The sequence below is a fragment of the Aethalodelphis obliquidens genome, unplaced genomic scaffold (genome assembly GCF_003676395.1).
Source record: "Aethalodelphis obliquidens isolate GAN/ISIS:26980383/991018 unplaced genomic scaffold, ASM367639v1 scaffold40, whole genome shotgun sequence".
Taxonomy (NCBI): domain Eukaryota; kingdom Metazoa; phylum Chordata; class Mammalia; order Artiodactyla; family Delphinidae; genus Aethalodelphis; species Aethalodelphis obliquidens.
The window spans coordinates 15,587,404-15,609,725 of record NW_020837984.1 but is presented as its reverse complement, the minus strand read 5'-3'; the positions used below and the strand labels follow the sequence as shown (position 1 = coordinate 15,609,725).

At 54.1% G+C, this 22,322-nt stretch overlaps 2 protein-coding genes across 5 annotated transcripts; one reads left to right on the top strand and one right to left on the bottom strand.

Moving 5' to 3' along the window:
- Positions 1-4,868: 4,868 nt before the first annotated feature.
- TEX261 (testis expressed 261) lies at positions 4,869-13,258 on the top strand. Of its 4 annotated transcripts, none has more exons than XR_003438283.1 (7): positions 4,869-5,030; positions 5,936-6,015; positions 7,435-7,588; positions 9,439-9,506; positions 10,189-10,291; positions 10,556-10,734; positions 11,784-13,258. XR_003438283.1 is itself a non-coding variant. In XM_027131948.1 (6 exons), the coding sequence occupies exons 1-6, from the start codon at positions 4,961-4,963 to the stop codon at positions 10,669-10,671; spliced, it is 591 nt and encodes a 196-aa protein (XP_026987749.1). In that variant the 5' UTR covers positions 4,869-4,960; the 3' UTR covers positions 10,672-13,258. The 4 variants fall into 4 exon arrangements, 2 of the variants coding, with proteins under 2 accessions (XP_026987749.1, XP_026987750.1); XR_003438282.1 differs by having other exon boundaries at positions 11,420-13,258; XM_027131948.1 differs by having other exon boundaries at positions 10,556-13,258.
- Positions 13,259-13,263: 5 nt separating this feature from the next.
- On the bottom strand, positions 13,264-19,412 carry ANKRD53 (ankyrin repeat domain 53). Its single transcript, XM_027131640.1, has 6 exons — positions 19,145-19,412; positions 18,741-19,048; positions 18,205-18,404; positions 16,746-16,910; positions 16,251-16,371; positions 13,264-14,634 (listed from the first exon to the last, which is right to left on the bottom strand). Exons 1-6 carry the CDS (start codon positions 19,410-19,412, stop codon positions 13,915-13,917), a joined length of 1,782 nt encoding a protein of 593 aa, XP_026987441.1. The 3' UTR covers positions 13,264-13,914.
- Between the last annotated feature and the right edge of the window lie 2,910 nt (positions 19,413-22,322).

Genomic DNA, 22,322 nt, shown 5'->3' with positions numbered 1-22,322 from the left:
AGGCCCGGATGCTGAGGTAGACCCTGTCTCCAACTGTGTGTGGTGTAAGTGTGCACGTGTGCGCTCGCTCTCTCTTTAACCGGCCCTGGCTTTGGTCCTCTTCCGGTCCTCTGGTCGCCACTAGAGGGCGGCAGCGAACATAGCCAGGTCAGGGGAACTGGAGCTGCAGGGTCCCGCACTGCCCAGCCTCTTCATTCCACGCTTCCCCGCCCTTCTGAGCACCTAGAGATGCTCAGGCCCCGGCCATATAACCACTGAGATCACAGAACAAACTAAAGCCAGTCCCCAGCCTTGGGTGCAGTGAAGGTGTAAGTGTGTGAGAATGTGAGAAGGTTAGCTAGGGAAGATGCTGATGGGGACCAGAGGTGAACAGAGGTGGCCAAAGCCAGAACCCTGATGTGTATTCATTAGCTCCTATAAGGATAAAGGCAGAGGGATACAAGGAAGAGCCAGGGGACCAGGCAGCCTTCAGGGAGATAAAGCGGGGCCCAGCCCACGACCAGGCAGGCAGAATCACCCTGACAGCAGGTTAGTTAAAGAGGCCAGAGAAAACCACGTGGGTCTGGAGCCAGACTGTCCAGATTCAAGCCCCAGCTCCTCCAAGTACTAGCTGTGTGACCTTAGAGAAGGTATTGAACCTCTCTGAGCCTCGGTTTCTCATCTGTGAAATGGAGACAGTAATAGCATTATGTCCTATGCTAGATGTGAGCGTTAAATGGGTTAAAACATACAAATCACTCAGAACAGTGTCTGGCGCAGAGTAAGAACACTATATGCGCACTAGAGTGCACTTATAGAAACTATGAAAAGAAACAAAAGGAAATGATTGTCTTGTGAGGAAGAGATCCACGTGATGCTGAAAGAGCTAGTTTCCCTAGAACATCATCATGAGATGTATGGGAACTGACCCCCACACACGTGGAAATCAAACGGTAACGTATGAGCTCGTGAATCAGTACAAGTTAAAGGAGTATGTGTAACACTGGTATAAGTGTATGTAGTTACTGAGGTCTGTCAATATGTAAATCAACAAACCTTTGAATCTACAAATCTTTTCACTCTTGAGTTCCTTGAATTGAGCATGGGAGCCCTTCCGCTTCACCCCATCCCTCCTTCAAGAGAGGTGGTTTTTTTTTCATCCTGGTGACCTCCTGCCTAAGCACAGGTCCCAAAGAGCCTTCATGAGCCCTGCCCCCCCTTCTTGGGAAATCATGGCTTCTTCCTGCTGTCCAGAGGAAACATGAATCCTCAGCCTTGGTACCTGGGGCCAGTTTTGGCTCTGAGACTGTGGGGAAGTAAAAATGCCCAGCTCTGGAATAACCGTCCTGGGTCAGCCATCTGAATGCCCTTAACATTTTCCAGCCTCAACTTTCCCTTATCGACAATTCTGGGGAGGCGTGGGAGAATACTTTTATATTTTCCTTCCTCCTTGGGAGGATAATGTTTAGGAAAAACTAAGACGAATTGAGATTTTATTGTGCTTCTACTCACTGATGCTTCTGTGTCTCAAATACAAACTCCCCAACAGAAAAGACCTAACCATGAAGCTCCCCTATTGGGCCAATCATTGGTGGCCAGGTCACGTGATCCAAGGTTAGCTGACTCACCTGTAAGGCGCCACATGCTTTTCTCACAAAGGGACTGATTATCACGACAGACAACTTGAGACATCCTGGCAGGTCCAGCATACTACAAACATTTAAATTTTAAACTTAATTCACGAATAGGTAATACATTTACATATATTTACATAGTTCAATGCTTTAAGGATATAAAAAGGAATATGGAGGAAATGCCCTCTTACTCTTGAACCCCACTCTTTCTCTTCCTAAGAGGCAAGCAAAGTTACCATTTTTTAATGGACTCTTCCAGAGATATTCCATATAAAGAAATATCTATGCAGATTCTTTTGCTTTTTTCAAAAGAGGATCCTCCTCTATGGGTACCTAAAGAACATCCTCAATTGTTCTTTTTTTTTTTTTTTTTTTTTTGGCCTCTTCTGTTGCGGAGCACAGGCTCTGGATGCGCAGGCCATGGCTCACGGGCCCAGCCGCTCCGCGGCATGTGGGATCTTCCTGGACCGGGGCACGAACCCGCGTCCCCTGCATCGGCAGGCGGACTCTCAACCACTGCGCCACCAGGGAAGCCCTCCTCAATTGTTTTTACAGCTCTGCTTTATAATGTACCAAAACGTACTTGTCCAGTTTCCTAATAATGAACATTTAGCTTGTTTTCAGTCTCTCCCGGTGCTGTAATGAAGAGCCTTGTAAGTAAGCACACAGTCTTTTTTTTTTTGGCCGCATCGCATGGCGGCACAAGGAACTTCCCCTTCTCTGACCAGGGATTGAACCCGCGCCCACTGCACCCCCTGCAGTGGAAGTGTGGAGTCTTAACCACTGGACCACTAGGGAAGTCCAAGCACACAGTCATTTAAGGTCCCACTTCTCCTTATACACAACCCTCAGAAATTCTTAACCAGGGGTGTGGGGACCCCTAAGAAGTCAGCAGATATAAAATTCAGGGAGACAAACTGAAGGACTCTAGAAAGTTGGAAGGGAAAAAGTTCCCCTCTTTATTTACACTAGGGTCTAACTGAAATTTAACATTTCCTTCCATTATGAATGCAGGCAACAAACTCAGTAGTTGGCAGTATCTGTGACTCTCTCTTCTTATATGATTGAAGATATTTTGAAAATATTTACACTCACCCCTCCTTTGTCATTGTGGTAGTAAAGGAAAACTGTGTCTTTACTCACCACAATTCGGACACCAAATGTGTGGTTTTTTCCCCTACATCAATCAATTTTCCGACTCTCTGGGCACCACCTGGGTGTCCTATAATTTTATTCAATTCTGAGACTATCTACCTGGAGGTATCGTCAGACTCCACAGCTTTAAGACCCCAGTCCCACAACACTGCCTTCAATTCAGATTCCAGTCACAGTCATGGGCCCCTGTGGTACCATACTTCTGTCTGACTTGGCTACAAAATTGGGGGTTCCCACATACCTCCCCTCAGGTTCGATAATTTGCTACCATGGCTCACCAAACTCAGAAATATTTACTGAGTTCACCAGTTTATCGTAAAGGATATTATAAAGGACATAGATGAACAGCCAGAGAAGAGGTGAGGTCTGGAAGGGTTGAGCTCAGGAACTTCCGTCCTCGTGGAGGTGGGGTGCACCACCCTCCCAGCATGTGGATGTATTCACCATTCCGAACCCTATGGTTTCGAGGTTTTCATGGAGGCTTCCTCATGATTATTAAGTCAATCTCCAGTGCCTCTCCCCTACCTGGAGGATGGAGGGTAGGATTGAGAGTTCCAAGCTTCTAGGGCATTCCCTGATGGTCCAGTGATTAGGAATCCTCGCTCTCACTGCTGATGGCCCAGGTTCGGTCCCTGGTCGGGGAACTAAAATCCCACGAGTCACGCAGTGTGGCCAAAGAAGAAACCGTTCCAAGCTTCCAATCTGGTGACCGGCCCCCTTACTGAAGCTAACCAGGACCCACCAAGAGTCACCTCATTAGAACAGAAGATGCTCCTATCACCCAGGAAATTCCGAGGAATTTAGGAGTTCTGTGTCAGGAACTGGGGGCAGAGACCAAATATATGTTTCTTATTATGTCACTGGGAGGTAGTTATTAGACTTTCTGTTAGATTGGGTTATGTTACGCTTTAATAAAGAAACATATATATTATTATATCACACAGTTTTCTAAAAAACTTCTTGGTATCTGTATTTCAGTGTAATTTCTTTGCTTTGTAATCTTATGTGGTTTTTTTTGTTTTTTGTTTTTTGCCGTACGCGGGCCTCTCACTGTTGTGGCCTCTCCCATTGCGGAGCACAGGCTCCGGACGCGCAGGCCCAGCGGCCATGGCTCACGGGCCCAGCCGCTCCGCGGCACGTGGGATCTTCCCAGACCGGGGCACGAACCCGTGTCCCCTGCATCGGCAGGCAGACTCTCAACCACTGCGCCACCAGGGAAGCCCTGATCTGTACATTTTAAATGGTTCAAATGGTAAATTTTATGTTATGTATAGTTTACCACGATTAAAAAATACATAAGGGCTTCTTTATTTCTTGATAGCATGGTAATCCTATGTTTAATTTTTCTGAGGAATATTTATTTATTTTTATACATGAAAAAATTCTGAGATAAGAAACATACCAGGGGCCCGTTATACATTATTTTGGCATGCCTGTCTCGGCCACCAGATGGGGAACTTCTTGACGAGGGCTGCCCTGCTCCTTGGGGCCCCTCAGTTAGCTCTTCCAGAGGTGTAGTAAATGCATTCAGCGCCTAATGGGCGAAGTCAACAGAGAGGGAGAGTTAGGCTTGAGGATGACTAATCAAAGGTGCCCCAATTCCTACCTGTGCCTCTTCCTAGATGTACAATAACCTGAGGCAAAGTAACCTTCCTAGGCCCTGGCTTCCCATCCATAAATTGATCTACATCATCGGATTAATTTCCATCATGAACCTACAGCCTAGCTTTTAGCATAGTGCCTGGCACTCGTTAGGCACTCAACAGTTTTGTTCCTGTTACCTGCGGGAGCAAAAGAAAGCCCTGGTCAACTCCAGGCTGGCGCAGGAGTGCACAGGGAGGGGCCGGTGGCTACGTTCCAAGCTCCGGTACTAGCGCTGCGTCCCCGCGCCTCAGGACCGTCCCGCCTCCCCGTGGTTGCATTGCCGACCGGCCCCCTCTTTGCATCCTCGGGAGCCCGGCGGACCGCGGTCGCGCGCCGGTCTGGGCAGCGGCGGTTGGCCCTCCGCGCCGGCGGGCGGCGCTAGTCCGGACCCGGCTGGGGGCGGTGCTCGGGCCGGGCTGCTCTCGGCGGCGGCGCACGACCGTCCGCGGGGCGGGGACGCGGCGGCGGTGGCGGCGACTCCGTGTTGCCGGAGCCCGAGCGCGCAGGCCCGTCCCGGCGGGCTGGCGGGCGGCCGGGGCGGGGGCGCCATGTGGTTCATGTATGTGCTGAGCTGGCTGTCGCTTTTCATCCAGGTGGCCTTCATCACGCTGGCCGTCGGTGAGAGTGCGCGACCCCGGGCCGCGCGGGCTCCAGCTCCGGCATCTGTGCTCGCCGGGGGTCGCATCACGAGGGCGCCGGAGAGAGCCGGGAGACCCCCGCCCGTTCCTTCCGGCCTTCGCATCCCCCTTCCTGCCCCGCCTGGTCCTGTCCCTCCTCCTGACTCCAGTAGCCTAGCCTGACCTCGGGTCCTTCCAGGAGTCACAGAGTCCGCCCCAGCGGTGCCCAGGGGAGGTTGACTCAAGTGCCCCTTGCCCGCGCATGGCCAACCGCTGCCGCGCCCTCCGTCGCGGGGCCGGCCCTCCGTCGCGGGGCTGGCCGCACCGAACTTTTCCCAGACACCTACCCCCGCCCTTGCACCTCGGGCCCTTGGTGCTTCCCACTCTGACTTTGACGGCCTCTCCCTTTTTGGCTAGTTCCTACTCTTGATCTCAGCTGAGACTTCACCTCCTCCGGGAAGCACTCCTTATGGGGTTTGACTTGTTCTACTGGGGTCGTCTGACTCCCCTTCCCACTCAACACCCCCGCACCCCCGCAAAGCTGGTCAGGGAAGGGACCTCGTCTGTCTCGTGCTGTACTCAGCTCTCAGCCCAGCAGCTGGCGCATACTAAATGCCAGCGAATATTTACTGAATGAGCGAAAGAAATTCCCTTTTATGGGCCAGAGGTTAGGTTTGTGCGGAGGCATCAGATACAGGTTTCCATTCACTTTTATGAAATCTCTCCTTAGTTGCCCTGACAAAGTTTTACTTCCGACTTGGGAGGGTAACACGCGGATTGTTTGGTTTGTTTCTTACCTAATGGAATCATGAAAGGTTGAGTGGAATCCAGCTGCAGAGAGAGGGGTGATCAGCATGGTGGGAGTGACACTGGCTAATGTTCTCCCTGCTTGCTTCCCCCCGCCAGCGGCCGGACTCTATTACCTGGCAGAATTGATAGAAGAATACACAGTGGCCACCAGCAGGATCATAAAATACATGATCTGGGTAAGTGGCAGTTTTCCCCAGGATCCCCCTCACTCTTGCCCTGCCTCAGAAGGAGGAAGTGGGGAAAGTTTGGCCTGGGTGATGAGACCTGTGTCCTTGCTGTTTCCTGAGGGTACCACCCCCTACCTCCCTGCCCTGTACCTTGTCCCCCTGGGTCTGCTCTCCTGGGCCTATGTCTTCCCTGGCCTCCTTCCCCAAGTGGCATCGCTTCACTGCAGGCCTCGTTCTTGGTTCCTTAAGGCGAGAGCTGAGTGCCCATTCTCTGTTGACAGGACCGTGGCTTTGCCTTTGTTTGACCACCTTCAGTGGTCTTAGCCCCTTGCTCTGCTTACAGCATTTAGAACTGAGAGGAACCTTAAGGACAGTTTTGAGTACTTGTTCTTTGCCCTCTTTCTAACTGGATCAAGTGACTTGGTCTAAGAGGGAGACACCTTCCCTGCCCCAGGCCCTGCCTGCTCAGGGCTTGTGGAAGGCTTCTCTTCCTGAAGACACAATCCTTGCCGTTGATGTCCAAGCCACAGGAGTGACTGCTGGCGGATAGATTTCTGCAGCTGCAGGAAAGGCGGGGGGGGGGTCTGGGGGCACGTTTGGACAGGACGAGCCCAGTGCCTCTCAAGTCACCTGCTGTCAAAAGCCACTTCCACTTTGGGCATGGCCTGGGGTAGGGAGTTAGTGGTGGAGACAAGACCATAGCTCTCAGCTCTGGGTTCAGAGGCCCAGCTCATGAGTGTTGGTACAGGAATTAGACCTTCATTCAACCAACTGCCTGCCTTTTGTTGAGCACTGACAGCTATAAGTCCTTCAGAACAATGTTTTTCAAACTGCAGGAAGGATTCGTTATTGGGTTGTGCAATCAATTCAGTAGATCATTATCAGCATTAAAAAAAAAAAAAAGGAGGGCTTCCCTGGTGGCGCAGTGGTTGGGAGTCTGCCTGCCGATGCAGGGGACATAGGTTCGTGCCCCGGTCTGGGAAGATCCCACATGCCGCGGAGCGGCTGGGCCCGTGAGCCATGGCTGCTGAGCCTGCGCGTCCGAAGCCTGTGCTCCGCAACGGGAGAGGCCACAACCGTGAGAGGCCCGCGTAACGCAAAAAAAAAAAAAAAAAAAAAAAAAAAAAAAAAAGGAATGGGAAAGACTAGAATTGAAATCTGAACTTTGATCACGTATATGTACATGTGTTGGGGTCACAGTGTAAACTATTTTTCTTACTGTGGGTTGCTGTCAAACAAACTTTGAGATTGAAAAGTGCTGCCCTTTGGGAGCTGAGAGACTAGTTGGGGAGGTCAGAACTGTGGCTGTGAAACAAGGAGAGACTGAAACATGAACAGAGTGTTGCCCTGAGTAGGCTGGGGGTCAGTGAGTCCAGAAAGGCTGCCTGGAAGAAGCTCCCCGCACTGTGTGCCTCTGGTTGTTTTCAGTTCTCCACAGCTGTGCTGATTGGCCTCTACGTTTTTGAGCGCTTCCCCACCTACATGATTGGTGTGGGCCTCTTCACCAACCTTGTCTACTTTGGCCTCCTCCAGACCTTCCCCTTCATCATGCTGACCTCGCCTAACTTCATCCTGTCGTGCGGTGAGAGGGGACATAGTTGGGGAGGCAACTGAGTTGGTTGGATGTGCCCAGCTCAGTCTAGGGCACTGAAGGGGATATAAAGAAAAGAGGCAAACCACTGAGGTCCTCCAGGAGGCCAGGCTGATTGGAGGTTGGGGTTCTCACACATGAGGAGCCTAGAGCCCGCGTTGGCTCTAATGACTAGAATTTGGGGGGCTGGGATACTCAGAAAGGGAGGGCTTTCCTAGGGAGGTAAGTTTGACAAAGGGTTTGAGAAGGGAAAAGAGGTGGGTTGGCTGAGCAGTTGTAGCCCCTAAGAAACCACTTGGCCAGGAAAAGCCCAAAGCCTTTCCCTGGCCTGCAGGCAGCTCCCCATCCAGTCCTCTGGCCCAAAGTCGTGATTAAGACGAGCCTCCTGGGGCTCTGGGGGTCCCTGCAGACAGCTGCCTTGGGGTTGACAGACCCAGTTTGGAGGACCCTGGCCTTCCTGCCTTTGCTCTGCCACCAGTTTCTGACCCCAGGGAGTCATTTCCCCTCTCTGGCCTTAGCTTCTCCATCTGTTCAGTGATGTTTAGGAGACTCATTTGGCACATAGATGCTATAGTTATTCTCGGAAAAGGTTCTAGACAGTGTCTGGTTACCGGGATTGCCTTTTCTCCCTTTAGTCATTACTGGTCATCGTAGCCTTTGGTCAAGATATCAGATTGATTGGGGTTTCTTAGAGCTGCTTTTCTGTTTCTGTGAGAGAATCTGGAAAGGGACTGTTACTCACAAGGAGGGCACAGTGTTAAAGCCAGGACTGAGTGCCTTGGTGTGATTCCACCAAAGGATTTGTTCTGCGGGGATTGGTGTGAGGAGTCCTTCCCTGGAGACCAGGCTCCTCTTGCGTCTTCCCAGGGGGGAGGGTGCTCCCCAATCCCCCCACCCCTTGGGGAGCTCCCTTGGCTTCCCTTTGTCACTCCCCTGACTTGCCCTCAAGATGCCTGGGAGAGTTTTTCTGAAGATCTGTGGGTGTCAGGTACCATCCTATCTTCCAGTATGCCCTCGCCCTAGAGCGCGGCTAGGAGCGGCAGAGCTGTGGTTGTCTGCCTTAGAAGGGGAGAGGCAAGAGAGGAGAAAAGAGGAAAGATTCGTGGCAGTTGGCTGTGAGGTGTATGTGAGGGGTGTTGGGTGTGAGGGAATGCCTTGTTCTGGTGCCTGCCCTTCACCTCACCGTGGGAACCGGCAGGAATGCCTGTCTCGGAGCAGCGAGTCCCCGGGATCTCTCTCTGAATTTGGCTCATGCTAAGGAGGTGGTGGGATCCAGAACATACCAGTTCACACCAGTGAACCTTATTCTGAGGACGGACCCCTCCCCCAGAATTTTGAGGAACCCTAAGATTGCACTGCAAACCGTCTAGCAAACTGTGCCCTTTCATTCCTGAGGAGTGAGAGCCTCCTCCCTGCTGCCCTGAGTGGAGTGGACTCCTTGGGAGCGTGTGCTCTGCACGCCCGTGACACCCTTCCACACAGCCCTGCGGAGCTCTCTTCAGGACTCATGGCTGCTAAAGGCCAGGTCAACTGGCACCATGCTTTGGAGTGTGTAGCGCTGGAGTCTCATTTTTATAATATTCAAAGAGTGTTTTACCTACTTCTAATTGGATTCATGAGTGCCCTCTGCAGCGGGCAGGTGGGGTGGGGGCTGGTTCTTCCGTTCTGACAGACGGGAAACTGGGTTCTGGAGAGTAGTGCGCTTGGCACGGAGCCGTCCTCTGAGCTGGGTGTGAGGTCAGGACTAAGCGTCGGCTTCCAACCTCCGGGGCCTTGTGAAGCTTGAAAGTCTGCTTTATGTTATCCACCCCAGAATAAATGACTCTTCATTCCCTCAACAGGGCTAGTGGTGGTGAATCATTACCTAGCGTTTCAGTTTTTTGCAGAGGAATATTATCCCTTCTCAGAGGTAAGAAGTATTCAGTACGTCATCAAACTACTAACCGGGACAGAGCGAGTAAAAGGGACTTGCGTGATTCCTTTGTGAACTTGACTATGATTTGAAACTGAGTTTATTCAGGGATGACACATTTTTTAAAAAAATGGTATAGGTGATTTTAGAAAGCAGTGAGGATGAGAAGCAGGGACCCCTTTGGCTGCGGTGGGGAGGACACTGCTGTCTCCCAGTGAGTCCTTTGGGGATGCCAGCATCCCAGCCTAGCATCCTAAGGTCATGAAGGGGCGGTGGGGTGGCCTGGTCTGACGCAGACCTCACAGGGCAGGGGTGGGCCACAACCCTGAACCCTGCTACTCCAGTTTGAACCCCTGGGGAAGAACAAGGTCGCTTCTCTAGGGAACATGGGTCATTCATGGTTTTGCCCTCCATTTGCCTCCTTTGGTTCAGAGGAGTTGCTTGTCCTAGTGACCACGATTTGGGGATGGTGGCCACACAGTCATCTTTGGTCTCCACCTTTCCCCACTGAATTTTCTCCATGTCTGGGGGTGTCCTGTCTCTGCTTCCCGGGCCCTGGTCCCCTTCAGAGATCAAGTGTGGGGTACGCTTGACCGCCTCTCTAAGATACATGGTGAGCACACCTGGCCCAGCCTTGGCATCTCCAGGGGTACCCTCATCTCAGTGTCTCTGTTGCCAGGTCCTGGCCTATTTCACTTTCTGTCTGTGGATAATCCCGTTTGCGTTCTTTGTGTCACTGTCGGCTGGGGAGAACGTCCTGCCCTCCACCATGCAGCCTGGAGGTGAGAAGGGGTTTGTAAGGTGGGAGGCATGGTGGGAGGACGCCAGCAAGGCCTGAGTTGCTGGGGGAGCTGGAGCCCGCCCTGTGATGGAGACACTTGGACTCTGGGTGGGCAGAGCTGTGTTCACACACACGCGCGCACACACACACACACACACACACACTCTCTCCCTGCACACACACACACACACACACACACACACACACACTCTCATCTCCCTGCACACACACACACACTCTCATCTCCCTGCCTGTGTCTCCACAGATGACGTGGTCTCCAATTACTTCACCAAAGGCAAGCGGGGCAAACGCTTAGGGATCCTGGTTGTCTTCTCCTTCATCAAAGAGGCCATTCTACCCAGTCGGCAGAAGATGTACTGAACTTCTGCGGAGGGGATGCTGGGGCAAGATCAGGAGAGTCAGGCCCCTGGGCCTCTGCAGTAGGTGGGTGCCGGGAGCTGGAAGGCACCTTCCCCCAGCGCTGGCCCTCCTTCCCTCGACTCCCCCGGAAGCCCCTATCCCCACCGTCCTCAGGAGGCTCAGCTTGGCTCAGATGTGATGCTGCCGGAGGCTGAGACCTCAGAGGGCGCCAGGGAGGATGCGGTGCCTGCTTAGCCAGGAGGCCGTGGCCCACCTGGGTGTGCAGAGCTGAGCTCCTGTGGCCCTCCCGCCGCTTCCTGTGATGGGTCCGGAGTTCTGGCTCTCCCAGGGCAGGCAGGGCAGGGGCCGTGAAGCTGGAGAGCAGACAGTGATAACTGCTATGGGCAGATGGCCGTGGGGAGGGGCCGTGGCTTAGCACTTGCAAGAGAAAGTTTTGCTGTTGAACTGTGATTTCTGTCCAAGTGCTGATTCCCGTTTGAATAAAGATTCTAGGTGGCCCTGTTTGCCTTAATACCCTGAAAGTTCATCTTCCTTTCTTCTGCTGACCTTCCGCCTGGACTGGCTTTTCTGCGCCAGGGGCTCCTTTTCTGGGTTTGGGTCTTGCCTTTCCGAAGGGACTGTTCTTGTGGCCCTTAGTGGGAAGGGGACAGAGATGAGGAGCCGAGCCTGGAGTGGAAGGCGGGGGAGTGGGGATGGATGCGGCCTTTCTTAACGCCCTTCTCTCTCCTTGCATCTCTTCTTTCCTCAGGGCTCCGTGACTGTCAGACTGGGGGCAGAGAGGGGATGGTGTGGGCCTGGGTTAGATCTTTCAGGAGAACATGTACAGTGTCCTATTTATAAGTCTTCGCCTAGGGAAGAGAGTGGTTTCTGGCTGAATTCTATCTCAAGCTCGAGGAGAAACATTAAAAATTGGCTTCTTGGCAGCCCGGGCTACAGCCTGTTTGTAAGAAACAGGGCTGGTGAGAGAAGCTGTTTGTCACTCTAAGAGCACACAAGGGCTGGCCCTCTCTTCTGAGTGCTCTTGGCTCCTGGGGAGGTGATCAGTCTTCTAAAAAGGCAGGCCAGGTCCTGGGCACAGGCCCGCATTTGTTGACCTTGCGTTCCAACTACAGTGCCTTACAAGTACTCAGCAGTACCTATGCGAATGAGGTCCCCACGAGAGCCATCACCGGACATGTCCTGTACCTCACAGCAAAGCAGACAGGTGCAGAGATGGACTGCACGCATGTGGTACCTTTCAGCCACAGGGAAGACCTCTGTGCTTGAAAATCTTACCTCTACATCCTGCCTCAAGTCCCACCGTAGCCCTTCATTTCCTTGGGTCTAGCATTCCCGTTCTCTTAAAAATACCAGCCTTCCCCTTTCCTGGGGAGGAGCAGTACATTTGGGCCTTCTCTCAGTGGCACTGAGATTGCCAGGCCCTTTTGTCCTATGCAGACAAGGGAGGACAAGGTGGAGGACACTGGAGGCCAGTGTCCTGACTGCTGGCCAGCAGCTGGCCTTGCCCTCCGTTGCTGTCCATGTCTTTGTTTCTCACCCCAATGGTGGGGCTTTGCCCTCCATTCACTCCACTGCCAGTGTTCTGGGGGCTGCCAGTGGCCTTGTGCTAAGTCCAGCGGACCCTCTTCCTATCTCCTCTTTCTGGATTTGTGCAGCATCGGGCAGGGCTCGTCGCCCCCAGCGTCCCAAGCACTTCTGTGGCTGGTTCTCCCTCTGGCTGCTCCTTTCCGGGTCCTGTGCAGGCCCCTCCACTCACCCCCCGCGCAGTGGGGTTTCTCAGGGTTCGGTCGTGTGTTCCCTGGAGGAGCCCATCCGTGCTGATGGTTTCAAGGAATTGAGAGCCGACAGCCAGCCCCAGCATCCCTCTCGGTCCTCTGAACCACAGTTCCGCTGCACTGGGTGCCACCCTTTGCAACCTGCCTTTTCTGGGTACCTGCCTTGGCCCCAAGATCACTCAGGAGCCCGACCAGAAACCTGCTTTCTCCTTCTGCCCTGACATCCAATCTCTAACAACTGTCAAGTTTACCTTCTTAACATCTCTTGATTTGAGCCAGTCCCTCTGTCAGCACCTTTCACCTGGATTATTGTGACAGCCTCCTTCTGCTTCTCTATCCCACAGCCAGAGTTGTCTTTCTAATGCATGGTTGTTCTAGTCACTCCCTGGCTTACAACCTTCCACGGCTCCCCCCGTCAGGATAAAGTCCAGACCCCTGAGCATGGCTCGTGAGGCTCGCGGTGTCCCGGCTCTCGCTCGCCTCTCTGGCCTCGTCACTTGCCACCTTGCATTCTGATTTTCAGCCTCCTGTATCCAGAGATGCCCTTTAATTCCCTTTCTTCTGCTCGCCTGAGTACCTTCTCTGTCAGTTCTCAACTTACATTTCACTTCCTCCAAGGAACTTTGAATGTCCCCTCTCCCTCCAGCACACCACACAGATCACTCTGGGCTTATTTGCCTGCTTACTGGTTTATCTCCCCATTAGACTGTAAGCTCCTCGAGGGCAGGAATCGTCCTTCAGTTTTTGTATCAACCGTGCCTAGCTTGGCACCTGGCACATAGAAAGTACTCAATAAATGTTTGTTTAATGAATGATTTGTAGTGGTGTGTACAGGGGATAGCAGGGGACCCAGGATAGCTTCCTGGAGAAAGTACAAGTGCTTTCAGTCTCAAACTGAAGCCATAGGTCCTCCCTCCCTTCTCCAGAAAGGCTGCCTGTGCCTCCCTGTGCTGCAGAAACCCCAGTGGCAGCTGGGTATGAAGGATGGCAGCCCATAGTGGCAGGGAAGCCAATGGCAGGGTGACACATTAGCTGTCTTCCTCCCTGTTCTGGAGGTGCAGAGTGAGGCTTAGAACCTGCAGCAGGAAGGACTTAATATGAACAAGAGGCAGAATTTCCCAGTGGTCCCTCATCCTGGAATCCTTGTCCCTGGTGAGCTGTTGGGTGTGAGGAAGGGAAATGGGGACACCAAGGTGTCACTTTTACAATGGTAAGGCCCAGGATAGAGGAGGATCCCCACTCTGAGCCTTGGGCTACTGCCCTAACTTGGATCTCCTGGGGGGTCCAAGAGATTCCTTTGTGGAGAGAAGGGAGACCTGGGAGCTGGGTTTTGTCAGGGAGGGGGCTCCGATCCTTGAGCTTGGGGGTGGGCAGCCTGTGGGCACTCCCCTTCCTCCCCATCCATACAGAATCACCACACCTCAGCCTTCACTGGGCAGCCTCCAGTCGGGAGGCTACCAAAATAAGTTTAAGTGGGGGGTAGTTTGGGGGAGGGCAGAGTGGGGAGCCCTTGATGGGCTCGCACGGCTGCCAGGAAGCCTTCGTCAAACGTCTCTCGCAGGTTCATGCTCAGAGTGTCGGTCCAGAAGGTGCCATCGCCCAGGCGCCGCTTCCGGGGCACCTCTCTTATGGTGACAGAACAGAAGCCCTGGGGTACCTTCATCCTGCACGGCTGCAGCGACGGGTACAGCTCACGGATTATCACCTCTAAAGGCAGCCGGGGCACAGGCGCCACCTGGTTGCCGGCCACCGTGCGCAGGAGCGCACCGCCGTGCCCGTCGGACCTCACCTCGAGGAAGCAGCGGAAGTCGTGCTCCGGCCTGGGGTCGGGATGCACGCCCAGGCGGGTGCCCTGCGGGTAGCCAATCTGGGCGGCGGGGGACCTGACAGGGCTGTTGCTGAGATTCCACACCTTGGGCCGCCTGACCATGAGCTGCTTGCAGGTGGGTATAGGCATCACCGAGGGCTGACTGGGCTGCAGTGCCTGCTGCAGGCGCGCCTCTTGGGAGGGGTAGAAACTCTTGGGAGGCCGCAGTGCCCCGTGCCTGGGGGTCTTGGAGAGCACGGTGGCCTGGGGTGGAGGATGGGGCTCTCCCTGAGTGTCGCGGCTCAGGGATGGGCCTTGGGGCGGCAGCTTGCGATGGAGCCACTTCTTGAAGGCAGCTTCTCTCAGAATTTGGTGCTCTTTCTGCAACATCAGAAGGCACAAGATAGTTCTGGAGGGCTACCCCCGTGTGCTTCTGTGGAAGGGGGCCCTGTGGCTGCAGCCCTGGAAACCTCAGGTTCCTGACTGAGTAGATACCTTCCTGCCTCCGGGGAGCCCGGAGTCTGATGAGAGAAACCCCTGCCTGTGGGAGCCCTTGTTCTGTTGGGGAGACAGCCACTGCCTGGAGGGGGCCCCTGGGCTCATGGGACAGACAGAGCCTTTCCCATAGGAGAGACCTCCAATCTGATGGAGACACAGCCTCTGCCCTAGGTGAGGTCTCCAACTTGAGGGCGGAGACACAGTCCCTGCCCTATGGAAAAACTTGAGTCTTAATGGGGGAGACCAGCCTCCACCCCCACTAAAGGAGTTCCCAGTCTGGTGGTGGAGACATGCCTGCCCTAAGAGAGTCTCTGGGTTGATGGGGAAAAAGGCAAATGAGTGATGTAGGGTTATCCTTGACCCTGGAAGGAGAAAGCAGAAAAGTTTGGAAGGCTAGGAACTGGATGGAGCTAATCTGGGCAGGCTTCTTGGAAGTGGTGGGCCTTGAGTGGTCAGTGTAGGGAGAGAGACAGTTTTGGCTGTCTCTCCAGGCTGGGTGGTGATGCTCTCTGTCCTTGCCTCCACTAGAGCTGAACCTTCAACTCCTTGTCACAGAACCGATCCCTCCCCCCCCCATCTCAGTGTCTCACTTGCCAGACTGTTGCTAAGCAGCCAGGTGGTTTGGAGATTGACCCAGCTTCAGATGTAGGCTCTGATTAGGCCAAGCCAATCATAGTAATTCCATCAGCCTCGCCCCAGACCTAAGTCAGTCAACACATGGCTTTCTTTTAGCTCTAGGGATTGGAAAAAGAATGGACACGTGGTCCAGTTGAGGCCAATAAGAGATAAGGGGAGATCTTCAAGGGGCTTCTGGGAAATCTTAGAGCCACGGGAACAGATGGGCTTTGCCTCCTCTGGATACATACATGACTGTGAAGGCTGGGTGACACTGACAACGGAGGGTAGGACAGGGCAGCTTGGCGAGGAATGCAGCTGGAACAGAGCTGGAGTACCGGATTTTGCCAGCACCGAAGCCCTCCCAACTCCCGGATCCGCTTAGGAGTCCCAGCATCTTCTTTTGAGGTTTTCTGGTTCTTACATCCTGTGTCGTTATACCTGCTTAAAATCCTTTATTCTCCTTGTCTGTCCCAGCTGAGGTCTGACATTGATCTGGGCCCCTGCCGGGTCTCTCGCTTGTCAGTCTCCAGCTCACATCTGATCCCCTGGCTGTACTGAATTTGCACTTCTTGACAAACTCCACGCTCTCATGTGCCCCTATGCCCCTATGCAGGGCTCTCTGTTCCTTCTACCAGGTTAGTCCTTTCCCGATTCTTCATGTGGCCAACTGCTGCCCACCTTTAAAGCGTCCTCTTGAGCATCATCCCTTCGGCACCCTCCTGGAGCCCTCCTCCTCAGAGGAGGGGGTGAGGGAGGCTCCTTCTGGGTGGGACCACTTCTAGCCACTCTTCTAACCAACTGTGCATGTGGGTCCCTGCCTCCCCTGCTCACATGCCTGGATGGCCGGTGCCGCTGCCCGTCCTACTGGCCCTACCCCTTACTTGATACTCAGTCAGGTAGTCCTCCTCCATGAGGGCCAGCTGGTTCTTGAGCCTCTTCAGTTTCCCCATCTCATGGGCAAAGTCCTTCTTGTCCTGTTTCCACATGGCATCCTTCAAGAACCTGGTGTCGAGGCGGGGGCGTGTCATTCCCCAGTGACTGAGCTTCGCCCTGGGCAGGGAAGACTGGCTGCTGCCGAGGGCCTGGGTGGGAGTGGGCAGAGCTGCCAGAGGTGAGATGAGCAACATGACCCATCCCCACTGCCCGAGGCCCCTCTGGCTAAAGCGTCTGATGGATCACCACCCCCCTGCCGAGGAGCTGGGGCCTCACGGCAGTGCTAAACCCCAGGGGTGAGGCCCTGTGGACAGCCCTGGGAATAGCATCTTGGGGAGAGGCGCCCTCTGCAGGCTCATCCCCAGACCCTCCTCTTACATGCTCAGCTCTGGGTGAGGGCCCTGGGGAAGGGTGACAGGCAGGGCTGGTTCTCACAGCCTCACCGGGCACAGATGCGGTGGTTCCATATTTTGCAGTAGTCGATGGGCTTGCAGCCCATGGCATCTTGGGCATGAACATTGGCACCTTTCTGCACCAGGACCTTCACACAGCTCAGCAGGCCCTCGCGGGCTGCCAGGTGCAGGGGTGTGGAGCCGTTGCATGTCTGACTGTGGAGGGCCCCGCCGGGGTGGGGGTGGGAGGAGGGCAGAAAGGAAGGACCAAGGGCATCTGCCTGTCAGATAGGTGAGCCAACCAGCTTCCAGGCCTGCTCTGCCACCAGTCCACTGGGTGACCCTGGCATGTCCCTTCTCCTCTCTGTACCTCAGTTTCTTCAACTGTAGAAGGAGGGTTTGTACTAAATGAACAGCAAAAGTCTGATTATGGGGTGTGTGACCGTGAGGAAATGCTAGAAGGAGAGCTGGTTGGCTGGAGCTCAGAGACCACTAACCTCATCTCCTCTTAAACCACTCAGCCCTCCTGCCCCTTCCCCACACCTAGCCATGGCCCACAAGGCCTGCATGGCCGGGGCCCTGCTTCCTCCCCAACTTTGCCCTCTGACCTTGCCCCACTCTCTCCCAGCATGGCCTTTACACCTCTGCCTGGAACACTTTTCCTTGGCTTTGCTAGGCTGGCTCACCTCTCCATTCTCTCCTTAGAGGTAACTGCTCTTCCCAGATAGATCTTCTCCCTGCCCTCTTTACTCACCACCCCACCACCCTGTTTATACCCTTCATAACCACTTACCACACTCTGTCATTTTGTTCATTCATTAGTTTGTTAATTGGCTGTCTGCTCCTGCGCTAGTATATCAGCTTTACGAGGGCAGGGACCATTGCTGTATGTTCACCATTGTATTCCTCAGCTCTGGCCCAGCGCTTAGCACATTACATGCTGAATAAGTATTTTGAATGAATGCAGTCTCCTATATGCCATCCATGCACTTTCCATGCATTTTCTCAATTATCACAATAGTCTCACGTGATAGGCACTGTCATCCCCCCCAAATTTCAGTTGAAGACACTGAGGCAAGTAGTTCCCAAACTGCTGCAAATGGGAAATAGCTGGGGATCTTTTGAGCCTTCCAGAGTCCAGGCCACACCTCAGACCAATTAAATGACAGCCTTTGGATTGGAACACAGGCATTGGTATTTTTGAAGGTCCCCAGGTGATTCCAGTGTCCAGACAGGTTTGGGAACCAGAGCACTGAGGCTTAGGGTTGAGTGACTTGCCTGAGGTTTTTCTGTCTGGTAGCAGGTAGCAAAGCTGGGACACGAACTAGGTCTGTCCTCTCCCAAAATCTCTTAACCATGACACCATGTGGGCTCTCTGACTGTTCATGTGGGAATCAATCCTTGTCACCCCACAGCCCCTCTGCCTGTCCTGCTTGGATCTGCCTGCCTGGAAGTGGGGTTCTTATCTGCCCAGGCTCCAAGCCACTCTCCCCTCATAGGCTGGACTCACGTGTTGAGGGCCGCCCCTTGCTTAATCAGATAGTGAATGCAGGGCAGGGCCGTGGTCTTGTTGTCACTGCGGATGACAAGGTGTAGAGGTGTCTGGCCATTGTTGGTGGGCAGGTCCGCGGGAAACTTGTACTCCTCTACCAAGACCCGCAGGCATGCAAGCTTGCCGCTCTGGGCTGCAAAGTGGATGGCAGTGAAACCCTGTGGGGGCCAGAGGAGGCGGGAAGAGGCTGAGCAGGACTGGCACCCAGGGCCCACAACCTAACCTAGAGAGCAATTTCTTGGGGTTACCCTCCCCCTCTTCTCTGTGCCCCCGGGGAATCGCACGTACCCCTTTCCCACTCCCATATCGCTCACCCTTCCTCGCTCCCCCAAGATGGCCTTCCAGACGGTCGGAAGGTGAATTAGGACCATCTACCCAGAAAAGGACATCTCCGGATGCTCCACTGTCACTCTTCGCCAGGTAACTACTACGTACGGAGCTCTCTGTGGGGTGGAGACGACTTCGGTCCCCGCCCCTGAGCTCCGAGGCCTTACCTTGTCATCGGCCGGGATTTTCCCCCGGTGCCGATTTAGACAGAACCGCAACCATTCCAGGTTGCCCAACGAGGCCGCGAACAGCTCGTGGTAGCTCCCGATCGCCCTCTGGTCCCACACCTCGGCGAGACTCACGGAGCTAGAGCAGGCGCGGGGAGGAAGGCGGGAGTGAGCCGGGCAGCGGCGGCCTGCGGGGCCCGCGCGGGCCAGGCCCCCACGTGCACGAAGGCCTTTCTGGAGGCCGGGCCAGGGCGCGCTGCGCGGCAGGGCAATGGGGACGCGACCGTCGTCGAAGGCCCCGGGCACCGCTCAGGAGGCGAGCGTGATCCGGCCGACCCCCGCCGCTCCACGCCCGGCCGCTCCGGGAGGCCCGAGCGGTTTCCCGCGCCCCGACGCCCGCACACCCGCTCCCAGGCCCACCTGGGCCGCCGGGCCGCCGAGTCGCCGCACCTGGCTGACACCTTCTCCGCCAGCTGCATGGGGACGACCCCTGAGAGGCGCCGCCGCCTGCGGGGTGCCGCCCGCCCGCCGAGGTTCCAGCTCGCGCTCCGGGGATCGGGCGGGCGCTTTCGGGCGAGGGTCGCGGTGTCGGTCCCGCTCGCCTCCTCGGCCCCGGCGCCGCCCAGCTTGCCACCCCACCCCCGCGGCCCAGTCGTCCTGGAGACCCGACATCGCACACACCGCACACTGAAAGACGCGTACCTCTTGTTTATGATTATAAAATTGGTTAAGTGCTGATTGTACCAAACAGAAAGGACAATGAAGATATTAAAAATCAATCCCACCACCCACAGAAATCACGGTCTATTACTCTATGCGTATGCATATTGTATACGTTTTTGTGCCTCTTTTCTTTCATCGCTGAATTATGAGCCAGCTTCCATTGTCAGTCCACGTACTAAACGTGTATTATGACGCAACCAGAGCCCGACATCGTGATGGGTGCGCTGTCAATTTCACATGTGCTGCGGAAAACTAAATGGCTCACTTCTGGTTGTTTTCTTGGGATGGATTCCTGGGAGTAGAATTACTAAGTGAAAGAGAATGAACATTTTTTAGCTGTTGATATACGTTTCCAAACTGCCCTCCAGCAAGGTTTTCTATGCCCTTACACTCCACCTGAAGCGAAACAGGTGCACTGTAAATCAGCCGCGAGACTTTGGTCAAGTAGCCAAGCAATAAGTGTTGCTTGAATCAGTGTTAGTGTTACTGAACCATCCACATTTTCACCCCTTCTCAGGGGAAACAGACCCCAAGCTTATTAGAGGGCTACTGAGGCCCCAGGGTCGACTCTAGGCTTATCTGGCCACACGACCCACTTCTAACGACCTTCTTCCTTCTGCACCGGACTTCCCAGTGTTTGCACTGGGAAGGTCTGTGATGGAGGGGAGAGGGTCTCTTATGACCACAGTGACCTGCAAGGAGAGACAAAAATGCAGATTCTCCAACCAGAAGGACCTCTCCCCCTTTCCAGGGAAACCTCCTTTTGTAGCCCACTTGCCTTCCAATCCCAGTGGTCAGAAGGAGTCAGCACCTCTCCTGAGCACCTTGAAAACCAGCAACTCCTACTGGATATTTGCCCCAGGTGGGGCCTTAGCAACTGGCTTCAAAGTAAGGTAAAGTGACAGTGCTTTGCAGGGACAGATTTTGAGGATTTCCTGGAAGCTGAGGGATTCTTTGGGCTGTTGCTTTTGGAATATGAGGATCCAAACAATGGCAGCAAGACCTTATGTCTGTGTTAGGGGTCGGAGGGTGTATCTCAGGACCTCTTCAAGTAAACGCTCTTTATCTTCACCTGGGGTATCTTGCGGTCTCTATAGCGGTGGTTGCAACCCTGGCTGTACATTGGAATCACCTGGCGGTGGGGGGGTGCATATCAATGTGGGGGACTTGTGCCTAGCGATTCAAATTACAAGTTGACCCTAGAACAACGCGGGTTTTAACTGCGCAACGTGGGTTCATTCATACGTGCATATTTTTCAATAGTAAATGCTACATGGTCCCTGGTTGGTTGAATCTGCAGATAAGGAGGAACCGCGTTTATGCAAGGCCAACTCTACGTTAGGTGAGGATTGACCCCCACGTCGTTCAAGGGTCAACTAATTGATCTGGTTTAGAGCCTGAGCAGTTGGCGTTTTGTAAATTTCTCTAGGTGACTGTCACATGCGGCCAGGGTTGAGAAGGACTTTGAGGCGTTCCTGCCTCAGTCCTCTTCCTGAGGAGGCCAGAGGCTACAGATGATCCTGAGGAAAGAAGGTCACAGAGTGAGGCAGGAGGAGATGGGAGGAGAGGATGGCTTTTACCCTAAAGACCCCTTGGCCAGAGCTAGAGCCATGCGGCTGGGCAGACAGTGCCTGATGGAAAAACAGAAGCCAGACCACGGGGAGGGCAGAGGGCAGAAAGTGCCCAGAGCGGGTGGATTTCCTCTCTGGAAGGGGATGATGAGGGTATATCTCCTGAACAACTGGTTTGACAGCCTCCAGGCAAGGGTGATGGAAGGCAGAGGGAAGAGGCAAACCCAGAGAGAAGCGGAGGCAGGACCTCAGAGCCTGCCGTCTCCGCACCCCGGTCCCATGCCCAAGGCCCGCGCCTCGTTGCTCCCGAAGCCGCTCCGAGATCCTTCCGAAGCTTAAGCTAGTTCGGGTTGTTTCTATCGCTTTTAACTGAAGCCCGACTAGTAAAAACTTCCTGAGGTTAAATTCTCCATAGGAACAAGTTATTGGGACCAGTGGGGTGGTCCCTGGAGGATGCTGTGTGGGCCAGGGCACTGTGGAACCCCAGAGGACGTTGGGACCAGTTCCTAAGGGGTGGGTGTGCTTTGGACGCCAGGACTGGTGGGTTTGAGCAGCGGCACACTCACTTGGGCTAGGGCGGGGGAGGCTGGCACTCTCACTGTGCCTGGCCGGTGCTAGCACATTGTCTGAGAATGGTCGTAGGACAGGGGATCTTGGCTGCAAGCACTTGAAGTCCTCGAGTGATGGGTCTGGTTTCTGGCTATGGTGGTAATGGCATAGGAAACAGGGCTGACTGATTTTGAGGTAGTTTGAGCTGTAGTTGTGGGAGGGAGGAATAACGCTACCTCGATGGGGTAAACACTCCCATCTGCAGTAGAAAGGAAGCTTGGAAGACAGGTCCTAAGAGGTAGGAGAGGGAATGCCTGCCTCTTGAGACCAGATTTGGAGAAAGACAGGAATCTGGGTGCCTATTACATTGTGAGCATGGAGGTAGAGTCTGTTCAGGACAGGAACCCCTGAGGAAAGATGGTCACAGAGTGAGGCCTCTTTCAGATTTGTGTGCCCATTTTCTTATCTGTTCTCCCTAGTACTCTCAATGAAGGCGTCAAATCTGAATGAATCCTTTGCTTCAGCCTCAGAGCAATTCCAAAGGATCAGCAGAACCATAGCTGGGCTGGTGTTTTCAACCCACCACCGAGTGTCTCAGAGATTGGAGGTTATCATGAAGCTTTCAGTAACAGGGAGATGATTTAATCAGGCTAGCACCTGCGTATCATGCTTAAGTCTAATAACCCCAGAAGGGATCTAAAATGTAATTCTAATGTCTCTTGAACTGCTGAGAGCTAGA